Consider the following 17,238-nt stretch of genomic DNA (forward strand, 5'->3'; position numbering starts at 1 on the left):
AAAATTATTTTAGCCACAATAAATCTAGTTGTTGCTTTATTATTTAATGCTGTATTATAGGGCCACATTAATGATTTAATGTAAGAACACAGAGTATTCATCAGCAAAGGTGAAAGTATTTGGATGTGATTACTGATGCAGTTTTCGGCAATTCATTTTACACAAATTGTGATTGTAAATCTGGGGAACAGGAGAAGGACATCAGCAAGATCTCAAGTAAGATTAGAAATGAGAATTTTTTTCTTTTGTGGAATAGACTCCAAGGAAAAGTGGTTGATAGTGTATCAATCACCTCTTTCAGAACATCTGGTTAAGAAACCAGACTGAATGTTATGACACAGATGTTAAATTTATCTATGGAATATCAACAATAGAATACAGCTCGGGGGTTATCAGTAGGAATAAATACAATTTATTAAAAAAAAACAAATCTTTTTAAAGAGACCAAACAAACTAACACAGTTAATTGCTAATCCATACAGTTAGAGGACTTGGCAGATCTGAAGGTGGCCAAACTTCTTGAGATTGTTAGAAATGCTGATGGCCACGTGTTCAAGTCATTTTGCAGTGTTCTGGGTGAGATGGGATACTGGTACCTTGCTCAGACTCTTCAAACAGCTGCTGAAGGAAAGGATTGCACATCTTCTACAGGTAAAGAGTGAACTGAACTGAAACAGATTCTTCAAACATTGGCGTAGCTATTTTGTCCATTTTGGAAATATTAGGTCCTAGTAAAACCTTTTATACATTTCCAACTGCTTTTTATAAAGTTCATTGAGATAATGTATCAGCATCCAGATTTAAATTTACTTTGAATATTATTTGTTTTGTTTATCTAAGTAAATATTACCATTTTTTATTAATTGGATCAGATTGTCCAAAGGAGTTATAGAGATTGTTAATTTTAAAAATGGAAGTTAAACCTCATATTTCACATAGGGGCACATGCCCTTTATCTTTTCCTATGCTGTTGACTCAAATTTCACAGTTTATTGGACAAACAACATTTCCAATGTTAGTGGGTGGTTAAATTCAAGATGTCAGGATATATTTTACCCGTATGTTTACAGTTAAGATAAATTATTTTATTTAGCTATCACAGTTTAATAAAGCATTCTTTCTATCTCTACAAACAAAAAATATACCCTTTTAATGTATTTGTGAACAAAATTCAGTGTTATGATCTGCATAGAGACTATTAACATTTAAAGAGAAATTTGAACACCCAGTTTAATGAAGCCACAAGATTCTACAGTTTAATACGAATAATTTTACTATATATGAGTCAAGTAAAGTAAACAGTACTAAATAAAAACTCTTAGGTAATTACTTATACTTTACATTGAAAATCACAGATCCTTTAGACTAAAACTTCAACTGAACCTTCCAATTTCCACTATGACTCGTCCCCAGAAAATCATTGGCTACTTATCGGGTTCTTGAACGTTATTCATTTTCCTGGGACCAGCTCCAAACTTTTCCCCAACTGCCTTGCAAGGTCTGAGACTTTTCAGCTTGAGACTGAGCTTCACGTGTAATTCCTGCTCAGTAATTTCAACAGAAATTTAGAAACACCCTGGTTTCTAATAGCTCTAACCTCCTGGTCCACAGCTGTTCCACAGTTCTTGGCAGATTTCTCTCTCTGGCTGATTCCAAGCTGAAAGGCTTGTTTTCACTATGAGGGTTACCGTAGATTTCTTCCTCAAGCTCCAAGCTGGAAAAACCTTTTGGCCTCTTTTTCCCTCATGAACTCTGTCTCCAGACTTACCGCGAGCTCCCACATTCCACGTGGTGAATAAAGTTTGTATTTTCTCTGCTTAAGGTGGCTTTATATCTATCTCTTTTGCTCCCTTTGCTCAGTGAGCTGCAAACTACACAAGACCAAAGCTGAACTGCTTCTATCTGCTTCTATGAGTCCAGTGTCCAGAGTCTGGAGGGGTGAATAAATTAATAAGATGAATTAAAAACAAAGGAACCTCCCTAACCTGACAGCTCACTTCCTTGGCAATGTGGCATATCTGGGATGCTCCAAACAGAAGTGTAAACAAATTATCTTTTACCTTCAACACAGCCCTTTGATTCTGGGACCCACATGAATAATTTATATCTGTAATGGAGTTATTAGCCCTCTTTCCAGACTCTGGTTCCACCAAGAAACTCCATTGTTTACAAAGGGTACTTTTAGTTTCTTTGATCTGGGAACTACATGTATAATCCAAATCCCTCATTGAAGTAACTGTAGATCTCCTGTCCCTACCAAAAGCTCGAATATAGTTTTAGGATTTCTCCATTCTAACTCTTTAAACTATAATTACTCCAGGTCTGTTTGAATAGTACTTACTTCAGGCTTGTTTATCAGTTTCTCAATCAGATGTTTCCATTTATCTTAAATTTAACATTTTAATTCCTAAAACTGGAAGTTATACGTCTAAAACACATGAATTATGAAATTAGATATTTACGGCATCAGGCAGAAAACCTATTTTTAAACTGAAGATTAATTTTTTGATCGTGTTATTCATTGTGTTGCAAAGTAACCATAACTATCAGTGCTGAGGACTCTATCCATAACAAATTTACTTTATTAAATAGTATCATTTGATTGGCATTCATGGGTATTGTAGAGGTGCAGTCCTGTATAGCCATTCAAAAACTGACCAATACTGGGCATTAAAACCAAGAAATTGGTGTGAAATGAAGGATAAATTCTACTTCCAATCTTCCAAGTGGTGAGACTGTCAATTGTCTAATGGCCAACTAGTGTTAAATCTCCTTGGGGGAGGAGTTAAGTGGCCTCTGATTGGCTTCAAGATGACATACCTTGTGATGTGAGATCCGTGCCAAGTCTGATAGTGGACTTGGGAACCTGATTCTTCTTATCATGTCCACAGACAGTCTATACATGGCCCAGCCAGAACTGGACACATTTTTGCGCCTTGTTGTTGAATTCAGCAAGATCTGCAGCAGTGCAGGGTTCCTCTAGCGATAGGCATTGCAGGAGATGTTGCATAGTCTGTGGCTCAGTTCCACATTCACAAGTTGTCGGGCTGGTTGTATATCCCCATTTGCTTAGTGACAACTTTAAACGACCTACACCAGTCCTAAGCCTGTTAAGGCACTTCCAGGTTGCCCAGTTGCAATTAGCTCCTGGGGGAAGGCTTTCATCCGGTAGAATTTCCATCGCTGGGGGTTGTTCGAGACTGGCGAGCCGGTCTTTCCACAAGGCGATGCGGGCTTCAGATGGGGTTGATTGTAATGGAACAACACTGTTCATGAAGCTCTTCCTTGACGTTAGGCGGCTGGGTGTAGGTGTATGACCATGTAGAGGGTGCCTCTCACCTGATGTTTGACGGAGTCGCTCTTTCTTGCTGGCTACCGTTCTTCTTATATCAGGGGGAGTGATACCCGCCAGGATATATAGGCTGTTGGTGTTTGTTGGTTTTAAACAACCTGTGATAAGTTGGCAGCTTGCATTCAGAATGGCATCCATCTTCTTAGCATGAGTAGATCTTTCCCATGCATGGCAGGCGTATTTGGCAGTAGAATAGCAAAGAGCAAATGCACTGGTTCGCAATGTTTTCGGGCTTGCTCCCCATTTTGTGTTAGTGAGCTTATTCAGGATGTTGTTTCGTGCGTTCACTTTTGCCTTTGTCTTTTCGATGTGGTTCTTGAAGGTGAGGCATCTGTCAAGGGTGACTCCTAAGTAGATAGGGTGCTCGCAATGTGTCAGTGTTTCTCCACACCAGGTTACTGTAAGCTGGCATTTGGCTTCACGGTTTCTGAGGTGGAATGCACAAACTTGCGTCTTTGATGGGTTTGCGCGAAGGTGGTTTTCTTCATAGTAGGATGTTAGTCCCTCCAAGGCCTCAGAAAGCGTTTTCTCCACGGTGTTAAAATCAGTGCTTTGGGCAAGGAACCTGATACTTGAGCCAGATACATCCAGTGCATCATTGATGTTTGGGCAGCAACCCTCACTGCCCCTCTATCTGTTATAAACATTCTCAGAACCCAGATTTTCAGCCAAGTTTTTGTTAATCCCTTCTATCTCTTCTTGGCTTGGTAACTCTTTCCTTACACCTAGTTTTAAAGTCCCTTGAAATGTTTCTTTATATTAAAGATGCTATATAAATGAAAGTTACTTCTCTTATTGCTTTTAAGTTGTGCAGTTTTAGCTGGTTCATCTAACAATACAGCTGCACACTATTGGTGTCCTAAGCTACATCTCTTGGCAACTTTCACTTAAATATTCTGGACTTAAATAAGTTGTATTTTTATATATGTATAATTGTAAACTAAATACTAAGAAATATTCAATTGACTAAATGCTAACAAAAGAAAAGCGATGTGATTTATGTTGGTAACTAATGAAGAATGAGCAAGTAGCAGAGCGCAGTCATAAATTTACACGTTTAATTTGTCCACTTTATCAAAGCTTTATTCTTTTTAATTATCGTATTGGTTAAAAGTTCCTATCTACAGGGTTCTGATGTAAAATTCTTCCATCTACTTCACATCTTTTTTTCTTTAATTCCCCAGATTTATTATGCTTAAATATTCAAGAAGGGGGCTCACCGCCACCTTCTCAAGAGCAAGCAGGGGTGGACAGTAAATGTTGGCTTTGCAAGGGATGCCCATATCTTGAGAATAAATAATATTTTAAATAGGATTGTCCTGCTGCATGCCCAAGTCCCTGCCTGAGAGCACAAGCAGGTGGTCTGCTCTCAGGAGAATAGCAATATTCTATAGGGCGGGGAGTGCAATATGGCCTGTGCACAAATGAGCAGACCTAACTGAACAAGGCAAGGTAATCTACTTACATAATTTTCTGGTGATTCTAGTGTGTCTCTCCATACTGTGCAGAAAACACCGGGATCGCACTGTCAGGTATCAGTAGCCAATGAAGGGCTACTGGTTGCCTGTTGTGTGCCAGCTACAGGAGGGAGGGACACTAGGCATGATGCATACAAAGGACAGGAAGGGCCCAACGGAGGCCCAACGGACTCAGGATTGTAAAAGGCAGGGGCTCTTCCTTTTTTAAAAAAAAAAAAAATTGAATGCGGGACTTCCTTTCAGTTCACGTTACATAAGTCTGGCTAGAGTGTTGCTCACGGATTTCAGCCAAATGGAGCAGCTGCCTAATTAACATAGAAGACTGCAGCCTAATGAGTCATGGTCACAGCTTATGTGAAGGCCCTTGGACTCCTTGTACTTTACACCTGGTTTGGAGTGCAGTGGTCACCTCAGGCATGTTTGAGGCCTTGGTGATGATTTTCCAGGGATGCATGATACACTTCATCTTCTGACGTTATCTTTGAAAATAGTGCTGGTTTAAATGTAAGAGCCACCAGATGCTTCCATGAATAAAATGGCGTACTGTACAGTCTGATTACCGTGTACTCTTGTAGAGATAGCTAGACCTCCACAAGCCTGAGACTTTAATTAAAGGTGCTTCATTTTGCATAGCCTGAGCTGCTTTCCTGGTACTGTTTGTGCTGCTTTTAAAATGTTGTTTCTGTAAGTTATGCCATTTAGCCAACACTCTCTGATATGTTTGTTTTTATGGGGGGGGTGGGGAATCAAGGTAGTTCCAAGACGATACACATGGAGATGGAAGATTGGAACTCAGTGAAGCTCAGTAATCTAATGCCTGAGCCAGGTAAGACATACAGTACTTCAGGGAACTGATCATGTTTGGCTAGCCATTTGAATCAACCAAAGAATGTGGGTGAGTAGATCCTGCTGATTACCACATACTGCCCTCTCACAGCTGATGAATCAGTGCTCCTCCATGTTGAGCATCACTTGGAGGAAGCACTGAGGGTGGCAAGGGTGCAGAATGTACTCTGGGTGGGAGACTTAAACATCCATCACCAAGAGTGGCTCGGTAGCACGACTACTAACTGAGCTGGCTGAGTCCTAAAGGACATAGTTGCTAGACTGGGTCTGCAGCAGGTGGGGAGGGAACCAACAAGAGGGAAAAACATACTTGACATCATCCTTACCAACCTGCCTGCTGCTGCAGACGCATCTGTCCATGACAGTATCAGTAGGAGTGACCACTGTGTGGAGACTAAGTCCCGCCTTTACATTGACGATACCCTCCATCATGTGTGGGACTACCACCGTGCTAAATGGGATAGATTTTAAACAGAGATAGCAACTCAAGACTGGGCAGCCATGAAGTGCTGTAGGCCATCAGCAGCAGCAGAATTGTACTAAACCACAATCTGTAACCTCATGACCCGGCATATCCCCCACTCTACCATTACCATCAAGCCAGGGGATAAACCCTGGTCCAATGAAGAGTGCAGGAGGGCGTGCCAGGAGCAGCACCAGGCATACCTAAAAACGAGGTGTCAACCTGGTGAAGCTATAACACAGGACTACTTGCGTGCAAATCAGCATAAGCAGCAAAAGCAGCAAATGATAAACAGAGCTAAGTGATCTCACAATCAATGGATCAGATCCAAGCTCTGCAGTCCTGCCACATGCAGTCGTGAATGGTGGTGGACAATTAAACAACTCACTGGAGGAGGAGGCTCCACAAATATCCCCATCCTCAATGATGGAGGAACCCAGCACATATGTGCAAAAGATAAGGCTGACGTGTTCGCAACAAACTTTGGCCAGAAGTGCCGAGTAGATGATCCATCTCGGCCTCCTCTGGAGCTCCTCAGTATCACAGATGCCAGTCTTCAGCTAATTTGATTCACTCCACGTGATATCAAAACACAGCTGAAGGCACTGGATACTGCAAAGGCTATGGGCCCTGACAATTTTCCAGCAATAGTACTGAAGGCTTGTGTTCCAAAACTTGCCGCACCCCTAGTCAAGCTGTCCCACTACAACTACAGCACTGGCATCTACCCGGCTATGTGAAAAATTGCCCAGATATGCCTTGTAAACGAAAAGCAGGACTAATTCAAGCTGCCCCATCCGTCTACTCTCGATCATCAGTAAAGTAATGGAAGGGGCCATCATCCGTGCTATCAAGCGGCATTTGCTTAGCAATAACCTGCTCACTGACGCTCAGTTTGGGTTCTGCCAGGGCCATTCAGCTCCTGACCTCATTACAGCCTTGGTTCAAACATGGACAAAAGAGCTGAACTCCCGAGGAGAGATGAGAGTGACTGACCTTGACATCCAGGCAGCATTTGACCGAGTGTGGCATCAAGGAACTTTTGTTAAACTGGAATTAATGGGAATCAGGGGGAAAACGTTCCATTGGTTGGAGTCACACCTAGCACAAAGGAAAATGGTTGTGGTTGTTGGAGGTCAATCATCTCAGATCCAGGACATCATTGCGGGAGTTCCTCAGGGTATTGGGTGAGGCAAGGGAGGAGATAGCAGGGACGCTGGCAATAATTTTCAATACCTCTCTGGCCACAGGAGAGGTGCCAGAGGACTGGAGGGCAGCCAATGTGGTACTGTTATTCAAGAAGGGAGGAAGGGATAAACCAGGGAACTACAGGCCAGTTAGTCTAACCTCAGTGGTGGGGAAACTACTGGAAGCAATTCTGAGAGACAGAATTAACGTACACTTGGAGAGGCAGGGATTAATCAAGGATAGTCAGCATGGTTTTGTTAAGGGGAGGTCATGTCTGACCAATTTGATTGAATTTTTCGAAGAGGCGACCAGGTGTTTAGATGAGAGCAATGCATTTGACGTCGTCTACTTGGACTTCAGCAAGGCTTTTGATAAGGTCCTGCATGGGAGACTGATAATGAAGGTAAGAGCCCATGGGATCCAAGGCAATTTGGCAAATTGGATCCAGGATTGGCAGAGTGGCAGGAAACAGAGGGTGATGGTCGAGAGGTGTTTTTGTGACTGGATGCCTGTGTCCAGTGGGGTTCCACAGGGATCGGTGTTGGGTCCCTTGCTGTTTGCGGCATATATAAATGATTTAGACTTGAATGTAGGAGGGTTGATCAGTAAGTTCGCAGATGACATGAAAATTGGTGGGATGGTAAATAGTGAGGAGGATAGCCTTAGATTACAGGAGGATATAGATGGGCTGGTCAGATGGGCTGATCAGTGGCAAATGGAATTTAATCCAGATAAGTGTGAGATGATGCACTCAGGCAGGACAAACAAGGCACGGGAATACACAATGAATGGTAGGACCCTGGGAAGTACCAAGGATCAGAGGGACCTTGGTGTACATGTCCACCGGTCCCTTAAGATAGCGGGACAGGTTGGTAAGATGGTTAAGAAGGCATATGGGATACTTGCCTTTATTAGCCGAGGCATAGAATATAAGAGCATGGAGGTTATGCTGGAACTGTATAAAATGCTGGTTAGGCCACTGCTAGAGCATTGCATGCATTTCTGGAATCCGCATTATAGGAAGGATGTGATTGCACTAGAGAGAGTGCAGAGGAGATTTATCAGGATGTTGCCTGGGCTGGAGAGTTTTGGTTATGAGGAGAGATTGGATAGACTGGGGTTATTTTCCCTGGAGCAGAGGAGATTGAGGGGGGGACATGATTGAGGTGTATAAAATTATGAGGAGCACAGAGAGGGTAGACAGGAAGGAACTTTTCCCCTTGGTGGAGGGATCATTAACCAGGGGACATAGATTTAAGGTAAGGGGCAGGAGATTTAGAGGGGATGAGAGGAAGAATATTTTCACCCTGTGGGCGGTGGGAACCTGGAACTCACTGCCTGATGGGGTGGTAGAGGCAGAAACCCTCATAACATTTAAGAAGTACTTGGATGTGCATTCTCGATGCCATGGCATACAAGGCTATGGGCCAAGTGCTGGAAAATAGGATTAGAATAGTTAGGTACTTGTTTGACTGGCGCAGACTCGATGGGCCGAAGGGCCTTTTTCTGAGCTGTAGACTTCTATGACTCTATGAGGGTAGTGTCCTAGGCCCAACCATCTTCAGCTGCTTCATCAATGATCTTCCTTCCATCATAAATCAGAAGTGGGGATGTTCGCTGATGATAGCACATTGTTCAGCACCATTCGCGACTCCTCAGATACTGAAGCAGTTCATCCAAATGCAGCAAGACCTGGACAATATCCGGGCTTGGGCTGACAAGTGGCAAGTAACACAAATTTCAGGCAATGACCATCTCCAACAAGATAGAATCTAACCAGCACCCTTTGACATTTAATGGCATTACCATTGCCAAATCCCCCCACTATCAACATCCTGGGGGGGGGGTTACCATTGACCAGAAACTGAACTGGACTACCCATATAAATACTGTGGCTACAACAGCAGGTCAAAGGCTAGGAATCCTGTGGCGAGTAACTCACCTACTGACTCCCCAAAGCCGGTCCACCATCTACAAGGCACAAGTCAGGAGTGTGATGGAATACTCTCCGCTTGCCTGGATGAGTGCAGCTCCCACAACACTCAAGAAGTTTGACACCATCCAGGACAAAGCAGCCCGCTTGATTGGCACCACATCCACAAACATTCACTTCCTCCACCATCCATGCACAGTAGCAGCAATGTGTACCATCTATAAGATGCACTGCATAAACTCACCAAGACGCCTTAGGCAGCATCTTCCAAACCCATGAACACTACTATCTAAAATGACAATGGCAGCAGACATTTGGAAATATATCACCATTCCTTCACTGTTATTGGGTCAAAATCCTGGAACTCTTTCCCTAATAGCACTGTGGATGTACCTACACCACATGGATTGCAGCGGTTCAAGAAGGCAGCTCACCATCACCTTCTCAAGGCAATTAGGGATGGGCAATAAATGCTGGCTTAGCCAGCGACACCCACATGCCATGAATGAATAGAAAAAAAATTATGTAATTTGATAGGTTGATGTATTGTTAGATGTGTTTGTGTAATTTTCTGTAATATTGTATTCATTTTATATTTTTTATTGATGTATGTTTCTGATGCTCATCTATTTAATTTCTAATTTTATAATGTGGGTAAGGTCGGGTACAAATTTGTCAATGCTTATAATTGCAATGTTATGGGGTTTTGTTTTTTTATTCCAGTGAATTTGGTGGGCAAGGGGAGTTTTTAAAATTTACATAGATTTATTGCAGTGTATTTTTGAGATACAACAGCTGTATATTAATCTCACTGTAACATGCATCTATTTGTGAAAAACAAACCTTGAAAGAAATTTTGCTCCTTTCTCTTACAGCTTACAGAAATCTGAAAGAAGACAATCTGGAGTTAAGTCAAAAGGTGCAGCATATGAGGAAGGAATATTTGCAGAGGTAACATCAAAAACGTAAACTGTTTCCGAAATGTGAACAGAAAAGTTAGTACAATGGTGCTAAATTCCCATGTTAACATTCTATTAAGTGCTGGTCTCTAATTCTCAAAAATTCTGGATTTATGATCTCTGTAAAATGTAACAGTAAGGAGAAATTGGAGGGCACATCAACCAGAACTGCTTTCTGGTCACTGAGCAACACTGGCAGAGATTTATTACCTTCTCGGACTGGCCCTAAGTATGAGGGTAGGCCTTGGAAATAAAAAAAGAATCCAGAGTGGAAATGGCTCATAAAATGAATGTGGTCCGATATTCAGCACCATAAATTCTCTTTTTGATTCACAATTGGGATGCCCAAGATTGCATCTGTGTAATAATGTCAAGGCTTTATTATAACATTAACTAATTTCAACTTCAGAATAAAAGAACTTGAAGAAGAGTTGGCTTTGGTGAGCCGGGAAAGAGATATGACTGTGAGGGAACGTAATATCACAGTTGCAGAAAATCAAGAACTACAAGATCTTAACCACGAACTCCAGGAACTTATAACAAAGCTCGAAAATTCTAGACTTAATATAACATTGAAGTGCCCTCGACACAGTGTGCACATGCTACCTGTAAGGCATATGACTGATGGACAGACAAGCCTGCTGATCACCTTCAATCAACAAAGGCAAACATTTGATTGATGTAATGCAATCGAATTGGACACCTGCACACCTGTTGAATGGTCTGTGACACAACGTGCAAGCTGGTATTTTAGAAAAAGTCAACTATCTCAAGAAGATTCACATGGAACTACAGTTACAATTGCCCGGAACTTCAGATATCCGGGGGTGTCGTATCTGGGAGGTGCCCAAGAAGATGCGCTGGGGACCCCCTGGAAGTCTCCGCACAAAGACTGCATGGCAGTTGCCAGGAAGCCCAAACTTCCGTTGGGCAATTACCCTGCACTGGGAACCACCCGATACTTGATTTAAATCGGATGGTTCAAACTCTCTTAGCAGAATAGTTACCCAGGAAAAGTTAGAAGGACTGAAACCACTTCTAATTCCTGGGTAACTATACTACTGGCCCCCGCGCCCTCCACTGAAGTCCCCACTGGACCCCCTCAACTACACCCCCCCCCCCCACTGGACTTCCCACCTATTCCCCCACTGCCCAACTACCCTCCAGAACCCCAACTACCCACCCAAACCTCGACTAACACCCCCACTCCCCTGCTCACCCCCCACCACACCTTACCCACCTGACTATGACCACCAGACTCATCCTACCCCACCCACCCCATGATTAACCCCACTACTCCCACCTGATCTATCCATCCAACCCCCCCTCCTCCCCAAACTACCCACTTACCTTCTCCCAGGCTTCTCAAAGTGGCTGGGACCTTTAAACTTACCTGGTTTCAGCAGCTAGTGTCGTAAAAAGGGGGCGTCACTTTGCTTCCCCCGAGCAGGTTTGCTGTACATTTCTTATAGGCCTGAATTGGAAGGTTGGGTGAGAAACGTTCAGCTCCCGCCTAAGTTAAGTTAAAAGGAGCAGAGTGTCAATCTGACTGTGATTGCCACTTCTCAGGAGTTGGCTCAAAAGTTTTTTTCCACTGTCTTACTGTGTGTTCCTTGTAAGTGTGGACCTTTAGCATTAGTAAATGCTGCCCACTCAAAATAGCCTAAATCTTGTGGGGTTTTTTTTTGTGTTTCATGGGATATGGACATCACTGGCTAGGCCAGCATTTTGTTGCCCATCTCTAATTGTCCTTGAGAAAGTGGTGGTGAGCTGCCTTCTTGAACCGCTGCAGTTTTTCTGGCAAGGTACACCCACAGTGCTAGTGGAAATGGAGTTCCAGGATTTTGAACCCATGACAGTGAAGGAACAGTGACATAGTTCCAAGTTAGAATGGTGTGACTTGGAGGGGAAGTTGCAGGCAGTGATGTTCCCATGTGTCTGCTGCCCTTGTCCATCTAGGTGGTAAATGCTGCAAGTTTGTAAGGTGCTGTTGAAGGAGCCTTAGTGAGATGCTGCAATGCACCTTGTATATAGTACGCATTATTGCCATTGTGCATAGTGGTGAAGGGAGTGAATGTTTAAGTTGGTGGATGGGGTGCTGATCTGGTGGGCTGCTTTGTTTTGGATGGTGTCAAGCTTCACAAGTGTTGTTGGAGCCGCATTCATCCAAGCAAGTGGAGTTTTCCATTACACTCCTGACTTGTGCCTTGTAAATGGTGGATAGGCTTGGGGAGTCAGGACGTGAGTTACTTGCCTCAAAATTCCTTGCTCTCGTAGCCACAGTATTTATATGGCTGGTCCAGTTTGGTTTCTGGTCAATAGTAACCCCCAAGATGTTGATAGTGGGGGAATTCAGCAATGGAAATGCTATTGAATGTCAGGGATGGTTAGATTCTCTTGTTGGAGATGGTCACTGCTTGGCACTTGTGTGGCGCAAATATTACTTGTCATTTAGAGTGTACGAGCCATTGGTTAGCACTCATTGACCTATGGTGTTTGATGCTCCCTGAACATGGCCACTCTTTGCACAGATGAAGACATAAGATCAAAGGCCTGCAATATCATATTTCATACTGTAGATTAATTCTTCCAATCTCTTTCCAGTTATGCAGTGCAGCCTGCCAATATCTTAGGGATGTCAGTAACTCTGAAATGGCAATAACTTCAAATTGCTAATAGCAATCAAATCAATAACAATCAACAAAAAGGAGAAAAATCATAACAATCAGTTCATTTTCCTCCATTGTGGAATGTGATAACACTAAACAGAAGTTAGGAATAAGATGGGAAGAGAACGGGTACCAGAAGTACAACGCTTTATTAACAATGCAGTGCTTCATTGTGTGATTTTTACATTCAGTAATTATTCAAAAAGCCAGTCTAGATGTAGAGTATGGCCTGCTTTTCATATTGTGCCTTGACTAAGTCACACTGGAGGTAGATTGTGTTAAGTTTTCCATCTGATCTACGTGTTTTAAGTTGAAACTGAAAGCTTGAAGTTGAGTAATTGTGTGTAAAATCAATTATCTAATGCAGATTTTTCATGATATAATAGTTGGACAAAAGACTGAAGATGGGTTCAATTGAGTTTATGTAAAAAGTTTTTTTTACTTTCACCCATCACAATTTCATACTCGTGTATTACAGAAACAAGATAATTAGGGTTCTCACTACAGTCTTATAACTGCTACAAAATTTTCCAGTCTTATTTCAGCTTCTGTCATTCACAGTCTAGCTTCCCAATTTGCAGTGTGCATTACCAGGCTCTTCAACTGCAGGGAATATCACAAATGAACCAATCTTTCCTGCACCAGACGTCCACATATACACAATCATCAAGGATCATTGAATAGCAACCTTGTCTGGAAACCCTGGCTGATTTGTCCACTCCTTGACTTAAGTGGTTGAGGCTAATTGTAGTGAAGGTGAGCTGACTCAGTACAGTCCAGGGATTGAAACTTTGGACCTTCCTGGCTCTGTATGGCTTAGGTACTTGTGCATAATATAAGAATGGCATAATTAATGCACATTTTCTGTCCATCACATTTCAAGTATCAACTTTAAACTTCTGTGTTGCATTTGCAAGTGTAACAAAAAAGGGAACTAAATCTAGTATATCCTCTAATTTATCAGCATACCAGTTACATTGAGGTTTACTAATATCATGTTAAAAAGTGCGCACTTCCTGTCCATTACACTTCATCGGACAGTCAACTGAAAATTTGACACAAGTTGGAAAAAAAACTAAGGAAACAACAGCACTCATTTGGAATGTGCAAACTCCCCTAGGCAAAGATCATGGTGGGAAGTGCAAATTAATTTGTCCTGAGAAACTAAGGCATAGCCTTACTGAATTTCAGAACAAGGAGTACTAGCCATGGTATTATCAGACACCTTTGTGTTTTATACATCAAGTTGGAACCACTATTTTATATGGAGCAAAAGTGGGTTTGTGAAGTTGGGGTTCAGATCAGCCATCATCTAATGGAATGGAGCAGCAGGTTCAAGGGGCTAAATAGCCTATTCTGCTCTTACGTGAGGTACGGTACATGATTATATCCAGTTATAGCTAAAATCATCTCAAAGTCAAACCCCTTTTTAAAACTGTATTCATAAATCTTTTGCACAAATGTACAAGTCTATTCTAAATTACAATTCAAAATCACTTGGGAGTGCAGAACTTGAATATTGCTGAAAAGAGAGACATGTTGCTGAAGCTTTTCATCTTGTACTCAATGATGAGTGCAAGACGAAAAACTTCAGGAACGTGTGTCTCTTTTCAGCAATATACAAGTCAAAATGTTGGTCCAGAATAAAAGAGTTACATTACTTTTAAAACAAGCAGTTATATAGACCAGTGAGAGAGTAATAAGTTTTTAAGACCAGTCTGCTCTAGAATTAGTTACAATTTTGACAATATTATTGACCAATATTGCTAGCAAAACAAGTAGCACCTAAAAAATCAGAATACAAAAATTGATCATTATCAGTTATATATATTTTTAAACAGTGACATAGCATTTTTAATTAGACATATAATCTGATTTGGAAGAAAGTTAAAATTGCACAGTCTGTTTAGCAGACACGTGGCCTGCTGTAGATAGTCTTCAATGCAAGTAATAGTTTAATAACTGGTGTACACAATGCAGTAATCACTGGCAGGCTATAGTAATGAAAGTAAAAGGAGATATCGTGGACTTTAATTAATCCGAAGATGTTCAGTATCCCACGGGTTGTTGGAGGAAGGCATCGGAATCGCCAATAGGTAACAATGTCATGGTAGCAGCGAAGATCATGACCAGTTACTGCCAGGTTGGCCTGAAATTATAAAGCACATGTTAATTAGTGATCATCATCACAACTTAAAATGAACCTCCCAATTTTGCAGAGGAGTGCTTTCTTCCATGGGGTAGCTTTGTCTTTGTTGTAAACTTTAGACTTAAAAAATCAAAGTCACTGAATCTGGTTCTATTGCAATCTACTCTAAGAAATATACTGTTGAGAGAAGAACATGCTAGTTCCAAAATATCAGCTAAATATGAAATACACAAGAATCCAAACATTGGAGATCACCAAAACCCCACTGCAACCGTATAGTATTGACAAGCACACATCTGATGCTATAAGTCAGTAGTGTGTGTTGCTAGGTTATTCTGGTCGGAAGGATCAGGCATGGTCTTGGTCATATCAATTCTTTTTTTATTCATTCACGGGTTGTGGGCTTCACTTGCTGGGCCAACATTTATTGCCCATCCCTAGTTGCCTTTGAGAAGGTGGTGGTGAGCTGCCTTCTTGAACTGCTGCAGTCCATGTGCTGTAGGTACATCCACAGTGCTGTTAGGAAGGGAAGTTCCAGGATTTTGACCCAACGACAGTGAAGGAATGGCAATATATTTCCAAGTCAGGATGGTGAGTGACTTGGAGGGCAACTTCCAGGTGGCAGCGTTCCCATCTATCTGCTGCCCTTGCCTTTCTTGATAATCAAGAAACTGACAATAAAAAGCAAAAAATTCTGAAGATACTCAGTGGTGCTGTAACTGGAAGATAGTGCTTGGCACTAGCTGGCAATCAAGCCCAATCTCAAGGCCATGCTAGTCAGACAGACATAAATGCACCAAATAAGGCCTAACCGATGACAAACTGTTAACCTCAAACATTGTGGGAGCAGATTTGGGGAGGATCCTGATATCAAATTGTGAGGCATATTGATGCTTGGGGGAGACATAATCCAGGGCAGAGCAATTCACTTGATCTATATCCCTGAGCCAGGACTCGTTATCCACTTTCTACACCACAGATGCAATATAGGATCTACAGGACACACTACAGAAATTCTCAAAGATTTCTACAAAGAGCACCTCCTTCCCGTGTGATCCTGACCACAAAAGTAGCAATGCTAAGTGAACTCCAGTGCCTCCAAGCTACCTAAATCATCCAACATTTTGAGTTGGATGTATATTATTGTTCCTTCATTATCAATATCCTGATATTCCTAACATAACACCATTGTGGGAGAACCGTCAGTGCAAAACACTGGATACTGGAGATCTGAAATAAAAACAGAATACTGGAGAAACTCAGGTCTGTGGAGGGAGAAAGAGTTAACATCAAGTCCAATATGACTTTCCTTCGGAACAAAGTAGAGGAAAAAAATGGGATGGGTTTTATGCTGTTGAAAAAAGGGAGGGGGTCAGGTGAAACAAAAGGAAAGGTCAAGAAAAGGCTAGAGGGAGGGGGAGATTAAATACTAAAGCTGCCATGGAACAAAAGCAAAGGAAGCGGTAATGGTTGTAGTAAAGAAACAAAGCATAGGTCCAGAGTAGGTGTTTATAGCAGGATAAAAGTCAGTTTAGTCTGAAAGCAAAAACTAGAGATAGACTGGCACTTGATTTTTAAAAAATCAAAATGGAGGACAGAGTTCATGGTCTGAAATTGTTGAACTCAACATTGAGTCCAGAAGGCTGTAAAGTGCCTGAGGTGCTGTTCCTCCAGCTTGCGTTGAGCTTCACTGGAACATTGTAGCAGCCCGAGGACAGAAATGTGAGCATGAGAGTAAGATGGTGAATTGAAATTGCAAAAGACCAGAGGAAGTGTTGACTGACTGAGGGGAAGTGTTCTGCAAAGCTGTGCCCAAGTCTGCTTTTGGTCTCCCTAATGTAGAGGAGACCGCATTGTGAGTGGCAAATACAGTATACTAGCTTGGTAGAAGTCCAGGTAAATCACTGCTTTACCTTGAAGGTGTGCCTTGGACCTTGGACAGAGAAGAGGGAGGAGGTAAAGGGGCAGGTGAATGCATGGGAAAGTGCCATGGGAAGGGGATGAGGTGTTGGGGGCGGTGGAGGATAGATATACTCCTGCGTTTAAAAAGGTATGCCACCAGCTTCTCAGCACAACTGGGATGGGCAGCTTTATAAGCATTGCCCAGATCTTGAGAACAAAAGAATGAGATGTGGGCATGTATATGCCTGGGAACTTGGGTTTAAGAGTAGCTGAAGGATGGAGGTGGAGAAACCAGTGAG

The 17,238-nt window shown here is 42.1% G+C and overlaps 2 protein-coding genes across 2 annotated transcripts in view; one reads left to right on the forward strand and one right to left on the reverse strand.

The window, feature by feature from the left end:
- Window positions 1-617: 617 nt before the first annotated feature.
- On the forward strand, window positions 618-11,315 carry LOC144693402 (uncharacterized). Its single transcript, XM_078563285.1, has 4 exons — window positions 618-651; window positions 5,582-5,656; window positions 10,136-10,211; window positions 10,629-11,315. Exons 2-4 carry the CDS (start codon window positions 5,602-5,604, stop codon window positions 10,897-10,899), a joined length of 402 nt encoding a protein of 133 aa, XP_078419411.1. The 5' UTR covers window positions 618-651; window positions 5,582-5,601; the 3' UTR covers window positions 10,900-11,315.
- Window positions 11,316-13,018: 1,703 nt separating this feature from the next.
- The window catches only part of LOC144693305 (uncharacterized), a 50,370-nt gene continuing 46,150 nt past the window's right edge, over window positions 13,019-17,238 (reverse strand). The window contains exon 9 of the mRNA XM_078563082.1: window positions 13,019-15,037. Within this exon, the coding sequence (XP_078419208.1) occupies window positions 14,795-15,037 (243 nt within the window). The 3' untranslated portion in view covers window positions 13,019-14,794. The remainder of the gene's footprint in view (window positions 15,038-17,238) is intronic.

This window comes from Cetorhinus maximus, chromosome 2 (assembly GCF_964194155.1).
Source record: "Cetorhinus maximus chromosome 2, sCetMax3.hap1.1, whole genome shotgun sequence".
NCBI lineage: Eukaryota > Metazoa > Chordata > Chondrichthyes > Lamniformes > Cetorhinidae > Cetorhinus > Cetorhinus maximus.